The 21,506-nt window shown below is 38.3% G+C and overlaps 2 protein-coding genes across 2 annotated transcripts; both read left to right on the top strand.

The window, feature by feature from the left end:
* Window positions 1-2,455: 2,455 nt before the first annotated feature.
* Window positions 2,456-3,639, top strand: LOC138338426 (uncharacterized). Its single transcript, XM_069289384.1, has 3 exons — window positions 2,456-2,650; window positions 2,954-3,195; window positions 3,459-3,639. The coding sequence occupies exons 1-3, from the start codon at window positions 2,456-2,458 to the stop codon at window positions 3,637-3,639; spliced, it is 618 nt and encodes a 205-aa protein (XP_069145485.1).
* A 3,147-nt stretch (window positions 3,640-6,786) lies between these two features.
* Window positions 6,787-7,170, top strand: LOC138338427 (uncharacterized). Its single transcript, XM_069289385.1, has one exon. It carries the CDS (start codon window positions 6,787-6,789, stop codon window positions 7,168-7,170), a length of 384 nt encoding a protein of 127 aa, XP_069145486.1.
* The last annotated feature ends 14,336 nt before the right edge of the window (window positions 7,171-21,506 follow it).

Consider the following 21,506-nt stretch of genomic DNA (forward strand, 5'->3'; position numbering starts at 1 on the left):
CCTCAGTTTCAGGGTGGGAAGAGCGAGGACGCTCATGAGTTTCTAACTACCTGCCGAGAGTTACTAGAGGTGGTTGGATTAGCTGAGTCACATGGGGTTCGATATGCTACACTACAGCTTCGTGGATCAGCGAGAGACTGGTGGAGGACTTATTTGGGGGGTTTGCCAGTTGGATCTTCTCAAGAGACTTGGGAGCAGTTTGCTAGTGCATTCCAAGATCGTTTTATCCCACGGAGCGTGAGAGAGGAGAGTCGCTTAAGGTTTAAGAGTCTGAGACAGGATGGTTTATCGGTTACAGAGTATGAGGTGCATTTTTGCCAGTTGTCTAGGAATGCGTTGGCCATTATTCCAAATGAGACAAAGAGGATCCGCAGATTTGTGAGAGGATTGACTTTCTCTATCAGTTCAGCTGTGTTTCGGACATCTAGGGAGGGGTCTTCTTTCAAGTCTATTATGAGCGCCGCCAAAGAGTCAGAATTGATGGAGAGAGAGGAGTTTGGGGACCCTAAAAGAGCTCGTATATCAGGTCAGTTTCAGGGGGCCTCATCTGGAGGTAGGGGATCACAGAGAGTGAGTGGTTCTTTTCAGCATCGGGGACCTATTCATGCATCTATGCTAACATTTTAGGGTGACCAGACATCTAGGGGTTCTTATGGACCGGGTCAGGGCTCGTACGGTTCATAGCAGCGACCTACAGGGCGAGGCAATTATAGTGGGTTTTCAGGGTCCACACAGCAATTCCCAGGTCAGAAATTTTGTTTTACTTGTTGAGATCCCGATCATCTAATGAGGCAGTGTACTTCTCAAAGGGGTCGTGGTGCGCCTCGACCTAATTCTTCATTCCAGACTAGACCACCAGCACCACAGGGTAGAGGTCGTGGCAGAGTTCAGTCAGGTAGAGGTGATAGAGTTTCTAGTAGTGGTGTTGCAGCTCAGTAGAGTGGGGGTAGAGGTACCACCCAGGATGGAGGTGGACGAGGAGGCCACTACTATGCTTTCCCCGGGAGACCTGAGGCGGAGACCTCCGATGCTGTTATTACAGGTATCATCCTAGTAGACCTGCGTCTGTGTTATTTGATCCAGGTTCTATATTTTCTTATGTGTCTACGTATTTTGCTGCTAAATTTGATATGATATGTGATAGCATGACTGTACCTATTCGTGTTTCTACACCCGTGGGTAAGCCCTTAGTGGTGGATCGAGTATATCGATCCTGTCTTATTTCATTGGCTGGGTATGACACTTGGGTAGACTTAATCATTCTGGGGATGGTAGACTTTGATGTTATCTTGGGTATGGATTGGCTTTCTCCTTATCATGTTGTCCTTAATTGTAATGCTAAGACTGTGACTTTAGCAATGCCTGGTATTCCTAGGGTTGAGTGGAAGAGTGCTAGTGCTTCTTATCCTAGCAAGGTCATCTCTTTTATCCGTGCTCAAAAATTGGTGGAGAGGGGGTGTTTGTCTTACTTAGCGTTTATTCAAGATACTAGTGTTGAACCACCTTCCATGGATTCTGTTCCCGTGGTTCATGAGTTTCTCGATGTATTTCCTTCTAATCTTCCAGGTGTTCCTCCCGATAGGGATATCGATTTTGCTATTGATTTGGAGCCAGGCACTAAGCCTATTTCTATACCTCCATATTGTATGGCCAAGTAGAGTTGATAGAATTGACGGATCAGTTGCAAGATTTATTGAGTAAGGGTTTTATTCGCGCTACTGTATCACCTTGGGGTGCCCCTGTATTATTTGTGAAAAAAAAGGATTGAACTATGAGGATGTGTATTGATTACAGACAGTTGAACAAAGTAACAGTGAAGAATAAGTATCCTCTTCCGCGTATTGATGACTTATTTGATCAGTTACATGGAGCATCATTATTCTCTAAGATTGATTTGAGGTCTGGGTATCATCAGTTGAAGATTAGGGCATCAGATATCCCTAAGACAGCTTTTCGGACCCGGTATGGGCATTATGAGTTTCTAGTGATGTCCTTCGGATTGACTAATGCCCCTGCAGCATTCATGGAGTTAATGAATGGGGTGTTTCGACCATACCTTGATTCATTTGTGATTGTTTTCATTGATGACATCTTGGTTTACTCTAAGACTAAAGAGGACCATGTCCGACACCTGAGGATTGTATTTCAGAGGTTGAGAGAAGAGAAGTTGTATGCCAAGTTCTCAAAGTGTGAGTTCTGGCTTACTTCTATGACATTCTTGGGACACGTGGTGTCAAAGGAGGGTATTAGAGTAGATCAGGCCAAGATTGAGGCGGTTAGGGGCTGGACGCGACCTACTTCACCTACTGAGATCAGGAGTTATTTGGGATTGGCAGGATATTATCGATGATTTGTTCAGAGTTTCTCTACTATTGCAGCTCCATTGACTAGATTGACTCAACAGGATGTGAGTTTTCAGTGGTCTGATGAGTGTGAAGAGAGCTTTCAAAAGCTCATGACTTTGTTGACTTCTGCTCCTGTGTTGACTCTACCTGAGGAGGGTGTAGACCTTACTCTGTATTGTGATGATTCAGGAGTTGGTTTGGGTGGTGTGTTGATGCAGAAGGGAAAAGTGACTGCTTATGCTTCTAGGCAGCTGAAATCCCATGAGAAGAACTACCCTACTCATGATTTGGGGTTTGCGGCTATGGTATTTGTACTTAAGTTATGGCGTCATTATTTGTATGGGGTGCATTGTGAGATCTTTACTGATCATCGGAGTCTTCAGTATATCTTTAGCCAGAGGGATTTGAACTTGAGGCAACGGAGATGGCTTGAGTTACTGAAGGACTATGATGTGACCATTCTGTATCATCCAGGAAAGGCCAATGTTGTGGCCAATGCTCTGAGTAGGAAGACTCCTAGCATGGGGAGTCTTGCAGCACTTAGTATTATGGAGAGACCATTGGCTAGAGATGTGCAGATATTAGCTAACAGTCTTGTCCGCTTGTAGATTTCAGAAGAGAGTGATAGGATGATTGCTTTTATTGAGGCTCGATCTTCTTTTGTTGAGCAAATCCGTGCACACCAGTTTGATGATGAAAAATTATGTCTCATTCGAGACAAAGTATTGAGAGGGGAAGCTAAGGAGGCTTTCCTTGATTCTGATGGTGTATTGCAGATCGGAGGCAGAATTTGTGTGCCCAGGACAGGCGATTTGATTAGATTGATTCTTGAGGAGGCCCATTGTTCTCGGTATTCCATCCATCCGAGAGCGGCGAAGATGTATCATGATCTGAGTCAGCATTATTGGTGGTGTGGGATGTAGAGAGATATTTCAGACTTTGTTTCGAGGTGTTTGACTTGCCAGCAGGTCAAGTGTGAGCACCAGCGGCCTGGGGGGTATCTCAAAGGATGTCTATTCCTACTTGGAAGTGGGAGCGGATTACTATGGACTTTGTTGTGGGTTTGCCAACCATAGTGGGTGGTTATGACTCTATTTGGTTTTTTCTTGATAGGCTGACCAAGTCTGTCCACTTCATTCCGGTTCGGGTGAAGTATACGGCAGAAAAGTTAGCCGAGCTATATATTAGTCACATTGTTCGACTACATGGAGTTCCTATTTCTATCATATCAAATCGAGGTTCACTATTTACTTCTCATTTCTGGAAGGCATTACAACATGGTCTGGTTACCTAGTTAGATATGAGTACGGCATTTCACCCTCAGCCAGATGGTCAATCTGAGCGGACAATTCAGGTATTAGAAGATATGGTTCGAGCGTGTGTGATCAAGTTTTGTGCTAGATGGGATCAACATTTACCATTAGCGGAGTTTGCCTATAATAACAGTTATCACTCTAGTATCCAGATGGCCCCATTTGAGGCTTTTTATGGAAGACGATGTAGGTCTCTTATTGGTTGGTTTGATTCGGCGGAGATGGACTCTTTGGATACAGAGTTGCTTAAAGATGCTATGGAGCAGGTCCGTATGATTCAGTATAGATTATTGACAGCTCAGAGTCGACAGAAGAGTTATGCAGACAGGAGAGTTAGAGCCTTGATGTTTATGGAGGGTGATCATGTTTGGCTCCGAGTATCACCCATGAAGGGTGTGATGAGGTTTGGAAAGAAGGGAAAGCTTAGCCCTAGGTTCATTGGACCTTTTAAGATTTTGAGCCGAGTGGGAGAGGTGGCCTATAAGTTGGCCTTGCCACCTAGTTTGTCAGCAGTTCATCCTGTTTTCCATGTCTCTATGCTTCGGAAGTATATTCCAGATGAATCTCATGTGCTTTCACTTGACTCTGTGGAGTTAAGTCAAAATTTGACATTTGAGGAGGAGCCTATAGCTATTTTGGATAGGCAAATTCGAAAGCTTAGGACCAAAGAGATTGCTTTAGTGAAGGTGCAATGGAAGCACCGATCAGTGGGAGAGGCAACTTGGGAGACTGAGTCTGACATGCGTGCTAGATATCGTTAACTTTTTGAAGCTTCAAGTAATTACTTTTACTCTATGTTTGAGCACGAACATGATTTTTAGTGGTGGATAATGTAATGACCCGAAAGGTCATTTTTGGAAATTTTAAATATTTGCTTAACTTGAGTTAATTAATCGATAGTTTATGGGCTAAAGTGATAATTTATTTAAGACCCTATACTCTTTAGCCTATATTTAATTAAATATGTTGGTAAAACCTATCACTTTTAGTACTTAAATAATTCAGAAAAAAAAATATAGGGAAAAGAAAAAAAAGGGCGAAGGCTTTCTGCACTTTCGGCTTACGAACTGCTTCATGTAAGTTTCCTTTGCCTCTAGTTCCTTTTGGTTGCTGCACATATATGTGTTTATATAGCAATATTATATAGGTTATTATATATATTTGTATAATAATAAGTGATAGATCACATATTTGAGTCAAAAAAAAATTAAAAAAATTGATTGAATAAGAAATCACGTGACCAGTTGAAAAGTTCTGAAAATATTTGAATCAATTGTTAGTGGGAATTTAATGGTTAGTTGTGATTATTTGGTTACATTGATTATACAAATTATTTAGTGGGTATTGCTGGAAAGAAAGGGAAAAAAACAAATGGTATGCATGTTATAATGTGAGGAAATTTATGGGTTGTTCAACGTGGCTGCTGGAAAAACTTTTTGAAACTAAATTTAATGCAAATATATATATAGGTAATGATTGCTATATTATGTGTGATTAGTGGATAATTTAGTTTAATTTCTTATTCTTATCACATTATGGGTTAAGTTTCGGAATATTGAAGTAAGTAATTAAATATTAGATCTATCATATTATATAAGTACCAATCAAATTATGATAGTTGAAATGTTAATTGACATCGAGAATTACAAATTTGATTATAAATTTGGGGTGTATTTTTAGGTCAAGGTTAAACACATAAATGTGTGAGTGTGTTAGTTCTAAAACATTATTGTGAACATATATTTGAATAGATTCTATTTGTTCAGATGCTCAACGGAAAGGGAATGCTCAAGTCCAAGAGTAATTATTCGATTGGCTAAGGCAAGTGGATTTCTAAACTCTTGTTAAGCATATGAAATTCGTGTATCTTCTTGTGTGATGTTGAGAATGATTTGGAGACTTGTTGCTTATTTGTTGGTGTTGTATTCCTTGTTGTAAATTGTGCTTTGGTATCAAAATGGTTGTCTCCTCATTTTCATTGTATCTGAGACATGGTTGTGGTAAGAGGATGTACCATTTCGAGGGTCGTATCGCGCGCCGCATTGGATATCATATTTTGAGGGATGTATCGTGCACCGCAAAGGTTACAATTATCGAGGGTCATGTCGTGCGCCACGACAGATGCATGCATTGATATTTCCCCCATGGGTCCCGGACTGAGAGACAGCGGGTGTGTATCGTTAAGAAAGACTTGCATCATTATACTTGACATTGCATCTCATGGCATTGCACATTTTATTAATAATGAACTTGAACACGTGTTTTGTAGATCTTGTGATTGTTTCTCTGGGAAGCTTGTGACTGTTGAATATTGAGTTGTTATTGAGAATGTGTTAACTGATAGAGTGTGGTTATTGAGTTGTGTGTTTGGTAAACTGTAAACTGCTAGGCTGTAGCGTGGAGGTTTAGATAGGGTGTAAGGAGTACCCGTATTTTGTTCACTTAACTTGTGTTTAGAGGTTTGCTTGTTGGGTACCGCGTGGTTTGGTACTCACCCCTTGCTTCTACTAATTTTTGTAGGTTATGTGCCCGGATTTTTGTGATACCTTCCATTCTCTTCGTTTCCGGGGCATCTTGTGGAGTATTGAGATATAGCTGCTTGTCATTTCAGCGAACTTTCCTACTCTAGTTTATGACTTTGTTTTTACTTGAAAGACAACTTCATTTTAGACTTCTATTTTATTTCAATTCTAATATTTACATTAGAGGCTTGTGCACGTGACAACCTGATTTTGGGGATTGGATTAATATAACTTAGTTTCATTATAGGAATTCTTGTTGGATTGTCATTTACTTCCCCACTTTTCTAGATATTGGGTTTTAGACTGACTTGTCTTGGTGGGATAAGACGAGTGCCATCACGCCCATTTTTGGGTCGTGACACAAGTATTGATATGGCCCCATTTGAGGCACTGTATGGGAGGACATGTAGGTCTCCCATTGGTTGGTTTGATGCATTTGAGGTGAGACCTTGGGGTACCGATATTTTGAGGGAATCATTAGATTAAGTAAAATTCATTCAGAAGAAGCTTCTAGCAGCTCAGGGTAGGCAGAAAGAATATGCAGACCGAAAGGTTAGGGACTTGGATTTTATGGAGGGTGAACAAGTCTTGCTGAAGGTTTCAACCATGAAAGGTGTGATGCGGTCTGGTAAGCGAGATAAGCTTAGTACAAGGTATATCGGTTCATTTGAAGTTCTGAAGCGCGTGGGGGATGTGGCCTACGAATTGGCATTGCCTCCAGGTTTGTCAGAAGTGCACCCGGTATTTCATGTGTCTATGCTAAAAAAATACCATGGTGATGGAAATTTTATTATTCGTTGGGATTCAATTCTTCTTGATGATAATCTATTTTATGAGGAGGATCCTATTGTTATTCTAGATAGGAAGGTCCGCAAGTTGAGATCAAAGGAGATTGCATCTATCAAGGTTCAGTGGAAGGATCGGCCAGTTGAAGAGTCCACATGGGAGAGTGAGGTCGATCCTTCCACTGAACGATGGGTAAATTTCTGATCTATTGTAACAACCTATTTAGTCGGTTTGAGCAGTAGAATTATTTCTGATAAATACTAACTGGGTCGACGGACCATGCGACGGATTGTCATGGTCACGACGGAGCGTCATGGACTCCATCGTCCCATACTTGTGAAATTTCTCCTGCTGCTCCCTTCACTACCCTCGACGGCAAGTATGACGAACCTTCATAGGCACAACGGTCCGTCGAGCATCTTCGTTCAAAAACACTTCAACTCTTGGAATCTGGGTACTGGGACTAATTCTCTGAACTTCGTGATGGACCTGTAGGACGGACTGTCACAATATGCGTAACCCCACTGGGACTAATTCTCTGAACTTCGTGACGGACCTGCAGGATGGACCATCACAGGTTCGATGGACCGTCACAATCTGCGTAACCCCACACGGTGTCAGAATTCAGCTAAATTTTTAAGGGGTGTTACGGACTATTCATGTTTATAATTACGAAATTAGTGGGGTAAGTTTAATAATTTATTTATTTGGGGGTTAAAGTAGATAGTAGGGAAATAAATTGTAGGTTACTTTTATCATATAATTTTATAAAATTGATTATATGATAATTAGGGTAAAAGGAATCTTTAGAAGAAGAATAAAAAAAAGAGTAGAGAGGAGAATGAGCGAGAGAGAGAGAAAGAAAGAAGAAATCAAGTGACTTAGACTTCAGATCGAGAAGATTCATAGGCACTGAGGAAGGTAAAGGCATTGTAAAGGTAGCTTTCTTGGTTTCGGTTCTTCGGTGGAGGTAGGTTATGGTTTAATTCTATGTGGTAGATAATCTCTTAACAGCGATCGAAATGTATTGAGTGATGTTATAAAATCTCTTATATACTTGACTGTGTGGTTGAATGTTTGGTTGTATGGCTTGTGGTTGGTATAATATAAGGAGACTATTGGATTTCTAAACATGAAACATCTCTATTAAACTAACGCCTTGAATAAAGAAGGCTTACTGAAATAAAATAATGAGATTCTTAGATCGGAGTGTCACGTTCCGACACGGTATTCTTGGATCGGAGTGTCATGTTCCGACACAGCATATGGGATCGGAGTCTCACATTCCGACACGGTATATGGGATCGCAGTGTCACATTCCGGCACAATAACATTAAAGGAAAGGAATCCTGAATTATCTCAATATACTCAAATTCAAAGAACCTAATTCAAAAATGAGTATGGAGTGGAGGCATGAGTCCTCATAGGTGTGCTAATATGGTGATTGATGGTGTACCTATTATGGTGTTGTTGTCAATGGTTCATGTAATTGTTGCTTGTCACCTGTTAAGTATTGTAGCTGATTTTATATTATTATTCAGTATATATATTGTTTTTTATTTTGAGTTGGCCGATGATACTTACTCAGTACGTGTTCCTTGTACTGACCCCTACTTGTATTTTCTTCCTTGTCATTTTGTGGAGTGCAGCAAGCGTGCCATCGACTTCGACTCGCCCTCAGCTCTAGCAAGTCTTCAGCACATCAGAGTTTGGGGTGAGCTATTGTTCCTAGCTCGTGCTGGATTCTGTCCTTCACGTCTTGATGTCTTCGAATTTTGGACATGGACCATCTTTTTACTTGTTTCGTTTTCTTAAATACTCTTAGATTCGATAATTTGAGGATAGATGTTTTTGATGTGATGACTTTCAGATATTGGGGATAAAAATTGATAAGCTTTAGAATCCTATTTAATTGGTTACATTAATAAGTTTTGGATCTTCCGTGTTATATTTTGTTATTCATAGTTGAACTATTGGTGAATGTTGGGGTTTAGAATTGTTGGTTCACTCACCTAGTTGGTTAAGGGTGGGTGCCACACACGACTCGTTTTGGGTCGTGATACTTTACTAACCAACTAAATCATATCAACTTATTTAAATAACTTAACAACTCTCTAAGTGTAATTAGTTTAGTTTTAACTTAATTCAAACACTATATTAACCAACTAAATTGCATTTATTTATTTAAAGAACTTGACATCTTTCTAAGTGTAATTAATTTTGTTTTAACTTAATTGAAACACTATATACACCAACTAAATCACATTTACTTATTCGAAAAACTTAACATCTTTCTACGTCTAATTAGTTTAGATTTAATTTAATTCAAACACTATATTCACCAACTAAATCATATGTACTTATTTGAGGAACTTTACATTTTTCTTAGTGTAATTAGTTTAGTTTTAAGTTAATTCCAATACTAAATTCACCAACTAAATCACATTTACTTATTTGAGGAATTTAACATCTTTCTAAGTCTAATGAATTCAGTTTTAACTTAATTTCAACACTACATTCACCAACAAAATCACGTAAACTTATTTAATGAGTTTAACAAAATTTTAAGTATAATTTGTTTAGTTTTAACTTAATTCAAACACTATGTTCACCAAAAAAATCACATTTACTTATTTGAAGAAATTAGCATCTTTCTAAGTGTAATTAGTTTAATTTTAACTTACTTCAAACACTATATTCACCAGCTAAATCACATTAACTCATTTAATGAGATTAAAAACTTTCTAAGTCTAATTAGATTAGTTACAACTTCATTCAAACACTCTATATTCACAAACTAAATTACAATTACTTATTTAATGAACTTAACATTATTTAATGAACTTAACATCTTTCTAAGTCTAGTTAGTTTAGTTTTAACTTATTTCTAACTAGATTCACGAACTAAATCACATTAACTTATTTAAAGAATTTAAAATTTTCCGGAGTCTAATTAATTTAAATTTATTTTAATTACAACACTATAATCACCAATCAAATCACATCAACTTATTTAAAGAAATTAACAACTTTCTAAGTCTAATTTCTTTAGTTTTAACTTAATTCAAATAGAATAGTAACCAACTAAATCACATTTACTTATTTTAAAAACTTAATATCATTCTAAGTCTAATTAGTTTAGTTTTAACTTAATTCCAACATTATACTTACCAACTAAATAACATTAACTTATTTAAAGAACTTAACATTTTTCTAAGTCTAATATTTTAAATTCAACTTAGTTTCAACACTATATTTACCAAATAAATAAAATTAACTTATTTACAGAATTTAACAACCTTCTAAGTCTAATATGATTAGTTTTAACTTAATTCCAATGTTATATTAACCAAAAAAATCACATTAACTTATTTAAAGAAATTAACAACTTTCCAAGTCTAATTAGTTTAGTTTTAACTTAATTCAAACACTCTATATTCACCAACTAGATCACATTTACTTATTTGAAGAAATTAACATCTCTCTAAGTCTAATGAGTTCAAATTTAACTTAAGTCTAAAACTATATTCACAAAATAAATCACATTAACTTATTTAATGAATTTGACAACTTTGTAAGTCTAATTAGTTTAGTTTTAACATAATTCAAACACTATGTTCACCAAAGAAATCACATTTACTTATTTGAATAACTTAACATCTTTCTATGTGTAATTCATTTCGTATTAACTTAATTCACACACTATATTCGCCAACTAAATCATAATTATTTAAAGAGTTTAAAAAATTTCAGAGTCTAATTAGTTTAGTTTTATTTTAATTCCAACAATACATTCACCTATTAAATCACATTAACTTGTTTAAAGAAATTAAAAACTTTTCAAGTCTAATTAGTTTAATTTTAACTAAATTCAAAAACTATATTCATAAACTAAATCACATTTACTCATTTGAAGAACTTAACATCTATCTAGGTATGATTAGTTTAGCTTTAACATAATTCCAACACTATATTCTCCAACTAAATCACATTAACTTGCTTAAAGAACATTGCATATTTCCTAGTGTAATTAGTTTATTTTTATCTTATTTCCAACACTATACTAACCAACTAAATCGAATTAACATATTTAAAGAACTTAACAACTTTATCATTGTAATTAGTTTAGTTTAACTTAACTAAAACACTACATTAACCAACTAAATCGCATTTATTTATTTAAAGAACTAGACATCTTTCCAAGTGTTACTAGTTTAGTTTTAACTTAATTAAAATACTATATTCACCCACTTAATCACATTTACTTATTTGAAGAACTTAACATCTTTTTAAGTTTAATTATTTAATTTTAACTTAATTTAAACACTATATTCACCAACTAATTCACATTTACTTATTTGAAGAACTTAACATTTTTCTAGGTGTAATTAGTTTAGTTTTAACTTATTTCTAACACTATATTCACCAACTAAATCACATTAACTTATTTGAAGAATTTAACATCTTTCTAAGTGTAATTAGTTTAATTTTAACTTAATACAAACACTATATTCACTAACTAAATCACAATAACTCATTTAATGAAATTAACAACTTTCAAAGTCTAATTAGTTTAGTTATAACTTAATTAAAACACTCTATATTCACCAACTAAATCACATTTACTTATTTGAAGAACTTAAAATCTGTCTAAGTCTAATTAGTTTAGTTTTAACTTATTTCTCACACTATATTCACAAACTAAATCACATTAACTTATTTAAAGAATTTAAAATTTTCAGAGTCTAATTAATCTAATTTTATTTAATTAGACTTAGAAAGTTGTTAATTTATTTAAATAAGTCAATGTGATTTAGTTGGTGATTATAGTGTTGGAATCTAAATCACATTTACTTATTTGTAAAACATAACATCATTCTAAGTCTAATTAGTTTAGTTTTAACTTAATTCCAACATTTTAATTACCGACAAAATCACATTAACTTATTTAAAGAACTTAACAACTTTCTAAGTGTAATTAGTTTAGTTTTCACTTAATTCAAACACTATATTAACCAACTAAATCACTGTCACGACCCAAAATGATCCGTGAGTGGCACCCACACTTATTCTCCTAGGTGAGCGAACCATCAAATCTAACCCCAACATTTATCAGCAAAACATTTATAAATAGTAAAATAATACGGAAGATCCAAAACTCATTAACGAACTCAATTAAATAAACTTCTAATGTTTAATACTTATTATTCCCAAAATCTAGAAGTCATCACACCAAGAACATCTATCCTTGAATTTCTAAATCTAAGAGTATTTAAGAAGATAAAAATAGTAAAGAGATGGTCCATGTCCGAACTTCAAGACATCAAGACGTGAAGGAGAGAATCCAGCACGAGTTAGGAATAATAGCTCACCCTGAATTCTGATATGATGAAGACCGGCTAGATCTGAGGACGAGTCGGAGATGATGGCACGCTTGCTGCACTTCACAAATAACAAAGAAGAAAATTACAAGTAGGGGCCAGTACAAGGAACACGTACTGAGTAGGTATCATCGGCCAACTCAGAATAGAAAGCAATATATGCTGAATAATAATATAAAATCAACCATAACACTTAACAGGTGACAATCAACAAGTATAAAAACCATTGGCAACAACACCAAGCACACCTATGAGGACTCAAGCCTCCACACCATACTCATTTGGGAAATAGGTTCTTCGAATTTCAGTATATTAACATAATTCAAGATTCATGCTCTTTATCATTATCGTGTCGGAACGTGACACTCCGATCCCCTAGTACTACCGTGTCGGAATGTGAAACTCCGATCCCCTAATACTACCGTGTCGGAACGTGACACTCCGATCCCCTAATGCTACTGTGTCGGAACGTGACACTCCGATCCCCTAATGCTACCATGTCGGAATGGGACACTCCGATCCCCTAATTCTACCGTGTCGGAATGTGACACTCCGATCCATTTATCTCGTTATTTTAGTTCATCAAGCCTTCTTTATGTCAAGGGGTCATCTTAATAGACAGAATTTAAGATTGAAGATTCAACAGTCTCACATTCTGACCACCACAATTACACAATCACAACATACAACACACAATCAAGCATATAGATGACTTTACAATACTACCCAATACATATCGATCGCTATTTAGAGTTTATCTATCACATAGAAATAAACCATAACCTATCTCCACCGAAGAATCGTGATCAAGCAAGCTACTTCCTCAATGCCTTTGCTGTCCTCTTCGTTCTCTCTTTTCTCGCTCGTTCTCCCTCTCTGTTCTTTTTTTTTCTTCTCCCGATTCTTTTTCTTTTACCCTAATTATCGTATAATTAATTATAAAAGATGATAAAAGTAACCCACTATTTATTCCCTTATTATCTTCTTTAACCCCCAAGTAAATAAATTATTAAACTTGCCCCACTAATTCCATAATTATAATCATGAATAGTCCAAAACACCCCTTTAAAACTTTTAGCAGAAATCTGACCCAATCGGGGTTACGCCGCTTGTGACAGCCCGTCGTATCTATGATGGTCCGTCACAGAGTTCAGAGAGTTAAATTAAGTAGTGAGGCTATGCAACTTGTGACGATCCGTCGTATCTATGACGATTCGTCTTGTAGTTCCGTCGTGAAGTTCAGAGAGTCGATCCAAGTACCCAGATTTCAGAGTTGAAATGTTTTGGAACGAAGGTGATCAACGGACCGTCGTGCCTGTGACGGTTTGTCCTACCTGCCGTCGAGGGTAATGAGGAGAGGAGCACAAGAAATTACACAAGTATGGGACGACAGATCCATCACGGTCCGTCGTAACCATGACGGTCCGTCGCGTGATCCGTCGACCCAGCAAGTTTTTATCACAACTGATTCTACTGCTTGAATGACTAAATAGGTTATTACAATAGATACCAATTTACCCATTATTCGTCTTCGAACGACCACAAGTATAAAAGAAAGGGCGAGAAAGAGTATCTTAACCTGTAAAAAGATATGGATATCTTTCTTGCATATCAGCCTTATTCTCCCAAGTGGACTCTTCAACTGGCCGATTCTTCTACTGAACCTTGATAGAAGCAATCTCCTTTGATCTCAACTTGCGGACTTCTCCATCTAAAATGGCAACAGGATCCTCCTCATAAGACAAATTCTCATCAAGAAGAACTGAATCCTAATGAATAATGAAGTTTCCATCCCCATGGTATTTTTTCAGCATAGACACATGAAATACCGGGTGTACTCCTGAGAGTCTTGGAGGCAATGCCAATTTATAAGCCACCTCCCCCATGCTCTTTGGAACTTCAAATGGACTAATATACCTCGAACTAAGCTTACCTCGCTTTCCAAACCGCATCAACCCTTTCATGGGTGAAACCTTTAGAAGAACTTGCTCACCCTCTATAAAATCTAAGTCCCTAACCTTTTAATCTGCATATTCTTTCTGCCTGTTCGGAGCTGCTAGAAGCTTCTCTTGGATTAATTTTACTTTATCTAATGATTCCCTCAGAAGATCAGTTGCCCATGGTCTCACCACAAATGCATCAAACCAACCGATAGGAGACCTACATCTCCTCCCATACAGTGCCTCAAATGGGGGCGATTTCAATACTTGAGTGATAACTATTATTGTATTAAAACTCTGCTAAGGGTAAGAAGTTATCCCAATGACCACCAAATTCTATCACACGTGCACGAAGTATATCCTCCAACACCTGAATCATTCGCTCTGACTGACCATCGGTCTGAGGGTGAAATGCAGTACTAAGAGCCAACCTAGTACCTAATTCAGCATGCAATGTTCTCCAAAACTTAGATGTAAATTGCGTACCCCTATCTGATATGATGGAAAGTGGAACCCCATGCAATCAAAAAATTTCTTAGATATAGAGTTTGCCTAACTTGTCTGCATTGTAAGTCACCTTGACCGGTATGAAGTGAGCAGACTTAGTTAATCTGTCAACAATTACACAAATAGAATAAAATTTACCCAATTTCTTTGGAAGACCAACCACAAAATCCATTGCAATTCTTTCCCATTTGCATTCAGGAATGGGCATTTTCTGAAGTGTTCTTCCGGGCCTCTGGTGCTCATATTTACCTGCTGACAATTCGGGCATTGGGCAACAAAATAAAAAATGTCACGCTTCATGCTACTCCACCAAAAATGTTGCTTTAGGTCACGACACATGTTGGTTGCACCAGGATGTATAGAATACGTTGAACTATGAGCCTCTGTAAGAATAGTGTGAATCAAATTATCAACACGGGGCACACTTACCCTTCCCTTAATTCTCAAAACGCCTTACTCATCAAATATTGCCTCTTTAGCCTCTCCTCGTAATACCATATCTCGAATTCGGCTCAGCTTCTCATCAGAAAACTGTTTTCCCTTAATCCTGTCAAGAAAAGAAGATATTGCCTACACACAGGCCAAAAATCATCCCTTCTCTAGTACTCCCAGCCTCATAAAGTCATTAGCCAGAGTTTGAACCTCTCTAGCCAATGGGCGTCTAGAAACCTGTAATTGGGCTAGACTTCCCATGCTCCCTGCCTTTCTACTTAAAGCATCTGCCACAACACTAGCTTTTCCTAGGTGATACAAAATAGTAATATCATAGTCCTTCAGTAAATCCATCCACCTCCTCTTCCTCAAATTCAAATCCTTCTGAGTAAAGACATACTGTAAACTACGATGATCTGTATAGACTTGACACTTGACCCCATATAGGTAATGTCTCCATTGCTTTAATGCAAACATAACTGCCGCCAACTCCAAATCATGGGTTTGATAGTTGCGTTCATGCACTTTTAATTGCCTCAAAGCATAAGCAATTACATTTCTCTCTTGCATTAGCACTGCACCCAAACCAAAATAAGATGCATCACCGTAAACAATGAAATCCTTACCTTCCACTGGCTAGGTAAGAATTGGTGCAGTAATCAACAAGGTCTTGAGGCTTTGGAAGATTTCTTCACATTCGTTCGACCATACAAATGGAACATTCTGCTTAGTCAAATTTGTAACATTAGTAACGGTAGTAGCAAGCTAAACCTACAAAGCTCCTTACCTCTGTAACATTAGTAGGTCTTACCCAAATCTTCACTACATCAATCTTAGATGGATCCACAATCACTCCATCCTTGGAAACCACGTGCCCCAAGAAGGACACTGAATCTAGACAAAACTCACACTTGGAGAATTTGGCATAAACCTTTTTCCCCCTCAACACTTCCAATACAATTCTTAAATGCTCCTCATGTTCATTCCTGCTCTTTGAGTATATCAGTATATCATCAATAAATACAATGACAAAGAGATCCAAATATGGCTTAAAAATCCCGTTCGTCAGGCTCATGAAAGCAGCAGGGGCATTCGTAAGCCCAAAAGACATTACTAAGAATTCATAATGCCCATACCTGGTTCGAAAAGTAGTCTTTGGCACATCTACTGCCCATATTTTCAATTGATGATTACAAGATCTCAAATCGATTTTGGAAAAGGTACAAGCACCTTGTAACTGATCGAACAAATCATCAACGCGAGGAAGAGGATACTTGTTCTTAATAGTTACCTTATTCATTTGCCTGTAGACTATGCACATCCGAAAACATCCATCCTTCTTCTTCACAAATAAAACAGGAGCACCCCAAGGGGATGCACTTGGTCTAATAAAGCCTTTACTTAACAACTCCTCATGTTGGGCCTTTAACTCCCTTAACTCGGATGGGCCCATTCTATAAGGGGGTATGGAAATGGAGCGAGTACCCGGCTCCAGATCAATACAAAAATCAATATCCCTATCTTGTGGCATACCAGGAAGGTCTGCAGGAAACACATCTAGAAACTCACGGACTATCGAAATAGACTCAATCAAAGGTACTTTGGAAGTATCATCCCTGAGATGGGCCAAGAAAGCTAAACAACCCTTACTAACCATCCTCTTAGCACGAAGAAAAGAGATAATACGAACTGGGGTGGGAATATAGTCAACCTCCCACACTATATGATCTGTCCCAGGCTTGGCCAATGTCACAATTTTACCATTACAATCTAAGATTGCATAATTTGTAGAAAGCCAAGTCATAATCAGAATTACATCAAAATCAACCATCTCTAGAATAATCAAATCTACATGAGTATTGCTCCCCACAAAAGTCACAAGGCAAGACCTATACACCTTATCAACTATCACAGACTCACCCACAAGAGTAGAGACACGAATAAGAATGTCAAGCAAATCACAATGTAAATCAAGACCAGTAGCAAACAAGGAAGATACAAATGAAAATGTGGATCAAGGATCAAATAATACAGAAGCCATGCAATCACAAACAAAAAAATTACCTGTGATAACAACATTAGATGTCTCTGCTTCAGACCTCCCGGGGAAAGCATAACAATGGGCCCTATAACCTGTCTGCCCGTTACCCCTACCATGTTACGCTGCAGTAGCTCCAGCTTTCCGGCCACCCCGGCTGATTTGGTGACCACCATTACCTTGGCCACCACGTCCTCCAAAATGGCAGCCTCTCCCATGACCACCTCTACCTCTAACTATTGGGGGTCTGTAACTCTGTTTTGGTGTCACGACCCAAAACGAGTCGCGAGTGGCACCCACACTTATCCTACTATTTGAGAGAACCAACCAATCTAACCCATACATTTCAGCCAAAATAAACAGAATAAAATGCCTGAAGACTTAAAACTCATTAACGAAATCAATTAAATAACTTCTAAAGTTTATCAATAACTATCCCCAAAACCTGGAAGTCATCATCACAAAAACATCTATTCTCAAATTACTAAATCTAAGAGTATCTAAGAAGCTAAAACAAATACATGAGATAGTCCATGTACGAACTTCAAGGACATCAAGACATGAATGAGAGAGAATCTAGTCTGAGCTAGGAACAATAGCTCACCCTGAAATCTGACGTGGTGAAGACTGGCTAGAGTTGCGGTTGAGTTGAAGACAACGGTACGTTTGCTGCACTCCACAAATGACAAAGAAAGAAACATACAAGTAGGGGTCAGTACAAGCACAAGTAGTGAGTAGATATCATCGGCCAACTCAAAATAAAAAGCAATATGCATCAAATAATATCATAAAATCAACTACAATACTAAACAGATAACAACAGCAAGTACCATAACCATTGGCCACAACCCAAGCGCATCTATGAGGACTCACGCCTCCACACCATACTCATTTGGGAAAAGATCTTTAAGTTTTGAGTATATTAAGATAATTCAAGATTCATTCTCTTTATTCCTCTGTATAGGAATGTGACACTCCGATCCCCTAATATTACGTGTCGGTTCGTGACACCCAATCCACTAATACTATGTGTCGGTTCGTGATACCCGATCCCCTAATACTACGTGTCGGTTCGTGACACCCGATCCACTAAAACTATGTGTCGGTTCGTGACACCCGTCCCCTAATACTATGTGTTGGCTCGTGACACCCGATCCACTAATACTATGTGTTGGTTCGTGACACTCGATCCCCTAGTACTATGTGTCGGTTCGTGACACTTGATCCCCTAATATTATGTGTCGGTTCGTGACACCCGATCCCCTAATACTATGTGTTGGTTCGTGACACCCAATCCACTAATACTATGTGTTGGTTTGTGACACCGATCCCCAAATATTATGTGTCGGTTCGTGACACTCGATCCATTAACCTTATTCTTTTAGTTTATCAAGCCTTCTTTTATACCAAGGCATCATCATTAATAGTGAGGTTTTATGGTTTAAGATTCAACAGCCTCATCATGCTAATTTATCACAATTACATAATCACATCATGCAAGCACACAATTAAGCATATAGAAGACTTTACAATAATACCCAATACATATCATTCGCTATTAAGAGTTTACTATGAAATAGCATAAACCATAACCTACCTCCACCGAAGAATTCACGATCAAGCAAGCTATCCCCCAAAACCTTTGCTTTCTTCTTCGTTTTCTCTCTTCTCTTGATCATTCTCCCTCTCTATCTATCTCTTTCCTTCTTTTTCCTTATTCAAACTCTTTTTCATTTACCCTAAATACCATATAATTAAGTATAAAAGATGGTAAAAGTAACCCACTAATTAATCTAAGGTTGTCTCCTTTAATCCCCAAGTAATTGAATTATAAACATTAAACCTCTAACTTTATAATTATAAGCAGGAATAGTACAAAACGCCCCTTAATATATTTAACAGAAATCCAACCCAGTCAGGGTTACGCAGCCTGTGACGGCCCGTCGTGCCTGCGACGGTCCGTACTGCTGCTTCCGTCACAAAGTTTAGAGACTGAATTTCACTAAAGGGCCTGTGACGGTCCGTCGTGCCCACGACGGTCCGTCCTGCCCACGACGGTCCGTCCTGCCCACGACGGTCCGTCCTGCCCACGACGGTCCGTCCTGCCATGTCGTCTCTAAGTTTAGAGAGTTGTTCTAAGTACCCAAATTTTCAGAATCTAAGTGTTTTGGAACGAGACCCCCTCGACGGTCCGTCGTGCCCATGACGGTCTGTCGTGGGATCCGTTGACCCAGACAGTTATTACCAGAAATAAACTCTACTGCTCAAAATTACTAACAGGTCGTTACAATAGATACCAATTTACACATCGTTCGTCCTTGAACGATCACAAGAAGAAAAACAAGGGCGAAAAGGAGTACCTGAATCTGTAAACAGGTGTGGGTATTTTTCTTGCATATCAGCCTCCTTCTCCCAAGTGGACTCTTCAATTGGTCGATTCTTCCATTGAACTTTGACAGATACAATCTCCCTTCACCTCAACTTGCGGACTTCTCTATCTAAAATAGCAACAGGCTCCTCCTCATAAGACAAATTTTCATCAAGAAGAACTGAATCCCAACGAATGATGTAGTTTCCATCCCCGTGGTATCTTTTCAACATAGACACATGAAATACCGGATGCACTCCTGACAGTCCTTGGGGTAAGGCTAATTCAAAAGATACCTCCCCTACGCGCTTCAGAACTTCAAATGGACCAATATACCTCGGACTAAGCTTACCTCGCTTACCAAACCGCATCACCTCCATATACTCCATGTCTCTAACCTTTCGATCTGCATATTCTTTCTGCCTACTTTGAGCCGCTAGAAGCTTTTCTTGAATGCATTTCACTTTATCTAACGATTCCCTCAGAAGGTGAGTACCCCAAGGTCTAACCTAGTACCTAATTCAGCATACAATGTTTTCCAAAACTTAGAAGTAAACTGCGTACCTCTATCAGATATGATGGAGAGTGGAACTCCATGCAATCGAACAATTTCTGAGATGTATAGTTTGGCTAACTTCTCTGCATTGTAAGTCACCTTAACCGGAATGAAGTGAGCAGACTTAGTTAATCTGTCAACAATCACCCAAATAGAGTCATACTTACCCATCGCCTTTGGAAGACCAACCACGAAGTCCATTGCAATTCTCTCCCACTTCCATTCAGGAATGGGCATTCTCTGAAGTGTCCCTCCAGGCCTCTGGTGTTCATACTTTACTTGCTGACAATTCGGGCATTGAGCAACAAAATCAACAATGTCACGCTTCATCCTACTCCACCAAAAATGTTGCTTTAGGTCACGATACATCTTGGTTGCACCAGGATGTATAGAGTACTTTGAACTATGAGCCTTTGTAAGAATAGTGCGAATCAAATCATCGACGCGGGGTACACATACTCCTCCCTTAATTCGCAAAACACCTTCCTCATTGATTTTTGCTTCTTTAGCCTCTCCTCGCAATACCATATCTCGAATCTGGATCAGTTTCTCATCAGTGAACTGCTTTCCCTTAATCTTGTTATGAAAGGAAGATCTTGCTTCCACATAGGCCAAGAATCCTCCCTTCTCATTTACTTCTAGCCTCATAAGGTCATTAGCCAGAGTCTGAACCTCTCTAGCCAATGGGCGTCTAGAAACGTGCTAGTGGGCTAGACTTACCATGCACCCTGCCTTTCTTCTTAAAGCATCCGCCACGACATTAGCCTTTCCCGGAGGATACAAGATAATGATATCATAGTCCTTCAGTAGTTCCATCCATCTCCTCTATCTCAAATTCAAATCTTTCTGAGTAAAGACATACTGTAAACTACGATGATCCGTATAGACTTCACACTTAACCCCATACAGATAATGTCTCCATTACTGCAAACACTACTGTCTGTAACTCCAAATCTTCGGTCGGATAATTACGTTCATGCACTTTTAATTGCCTCAAAGCATAAGCAATTACATTCTTCTCTTGCATTAGGACTGCACCCAAACCAGAATAGGATGCATCACTGTAAACAATGAAATTCTTACCTTTCACTGGCAAGGTAAGAATTGGTGCAGTAGTCAACAAGGTCTTGAGCTTCTGAAAGCTTTCTTCACACTCGTCCAACCATACAAATGGAACACTCTGCTTAGTCATGTTTGTCAATTGGGAAGCAATGGAAGAAAATCCATTGGAAAATCGACGGTAGTAGCTAGCTAAACCAACGAAGCTCCTTACCTCTGTAACATTAGTAGGTCTTACTCAATTCTTCACTACTTCAAT

This window comes from Solanum lycopersicum, chromosome 9 (genome assembly GCF_036512215.1).
Source record: "Solanum lycopersicum chromosome 9, SLM_r2.1".
Taxonomy (NCBI): Eukaryota; Viridiplantae; Streptophyta; class Magnoliopsida; order Solanales; family Solanaceae; genus Solanum; species Solanum lycopersicum.

What these genes read in the sequence shown, in the direction of transcription:
- LOC138338426 (XM_069289384.1), top strand. Translation starts at nt 2,456, where the DNA reads ATGACTTTGTTGACTTCTGCTCCTGTGTTGACTCTACCTGAGGAGGGT. An exon ending in ATTTGGGGTTTGCGGCTATG is followed by an intron (nt 2,651 to 2,953) that starts GTATTTGTACTT and finishes GTCCGCTTGTAG; the next exon opens with ATTTCAGAAGAGAGTGATAG. An exon ending in GAGGAGGCCCATTGTTCTCG is followed by an intron (nt 3,196 to 3,458) that starts GTATTCCATCCA and finishes TTTTCTTGATAG; the next exon opens with GCTGACCAAGTCTGTCCACT.
- LOC138338427 (XM_069289385.1), top strand. Translation starts at nt 6,787, where the DNA reads ATGAAAGGTGTGATGCGGTCTGGTAAGCGAGATAAGCTTAGTACAAGG.